The following is a 798-nucleotide window of genomic DNA, read 5'->3' on the forward strand; positions in this document are numbered from 1 at the left end:
GAAGTTCTACGGCAACGTGGACAAGGACACGCCGGTGCTGACCAAGTTCCCCGAGCCCATGGTGGCCCGTTACATCCGCATCTACCCCCAGACATGGAACGGGAGCCTCTGCCTGCGCCTCGAGGTCCTGGGCTGCCCCCTCTCCAGTAAGAGCCACCCCAAGGAGGGATGGGGGGGTCATGGCATCTCTGCAGTGCCCACCACTGTGTCCCTGTCCCCTCCGCAGCCATCAGCAGCTATTACACCCAACAGAACGAGGTGACCTCCACCGACAACCTGGACTTCCGCCACCACTCCTACAAGGACATGAGGCAGGTGAGCACCTCCATGGGGCGGGATCCTCCATAGGGGGTGGGCTCAGCCCCCCAGCACTGCCCCATCTTGCCCACCCCCCTGTGCCCACAGCTGATGAAGGTGGTCAACGAGGAGTGTCCCACCATCACCCGCATCTACAACATTGGCAAGAGCTCACATGGGCTGAAGATCTACGCCATGGAGATCTCAGACAACCCGGGCGAGCACGAGACTGGTGAGGCAGGAAGGTTCTGGAAGGGACCTGGAGCAGGCAGGCAGGTGGGCAGGGGGGCGGGCAGCACCCTGACCCTGTCTCCTGCCCGCAGGTGAGCCCGAGTTCAGGTACACGGCCGGGCTCCATGGGAATGAGGTGCTGGGCCGGGAGCTGCTGCTCCTGCTCATGCAGTTCCTGTGCAAGGAATTCCAGGATGGCAACCCCCGGGTGCGGAGCCTGGTCACCGAAACCCGCATCCACCCAGTGCCCTCCCTCAACCCCGATGGCTA

General features: G+C 63.5%; 1 protein-coding gene across 1 annotated transcript in view; it reads left to right on the plus strand.

Annotated features, from left to right (window-relative positions):
* Positions 1-798, plus strand: part of LOC104404254 (adipocyte enhancer-binding protein 1-like) — a gene marked incomplete at both ends in the record, with an annotated part of 2,693 nt that overhangs the window by 920 nt on the left and 975 nt on the right. The window contains 4 exon segments of the mRNA XM_010012640.1: positions 1-146; positions 227-315; positions 406-529; positions 621-797. The exon segment at positions 1-146 is cut by the window's left edge and continues 14 nt beyond it. Coding sequence (XP_010010942.1) covers positions 1-146; positions 227-315; positions 406-529; positions 621-797 — 536 coding nt within the window.

The sequence above is a fragment of the Nestor notabilis genome, unplaced genomic scaffold (genome assembly GCF_000696875.1).
Source record: "Nestor notabilis isolate BGI_N333 unplaced genomic scaffold, ASM69687v1 scaffold19484, whole genome shotgun sequence".
Classification (NCBI taxonomy): domain Eukaryota; kingdom Metazoa; phylum Chordata; class Aves; order Psittaciformes; family Psittacidae; genus Nestor; species Nestor notabilis.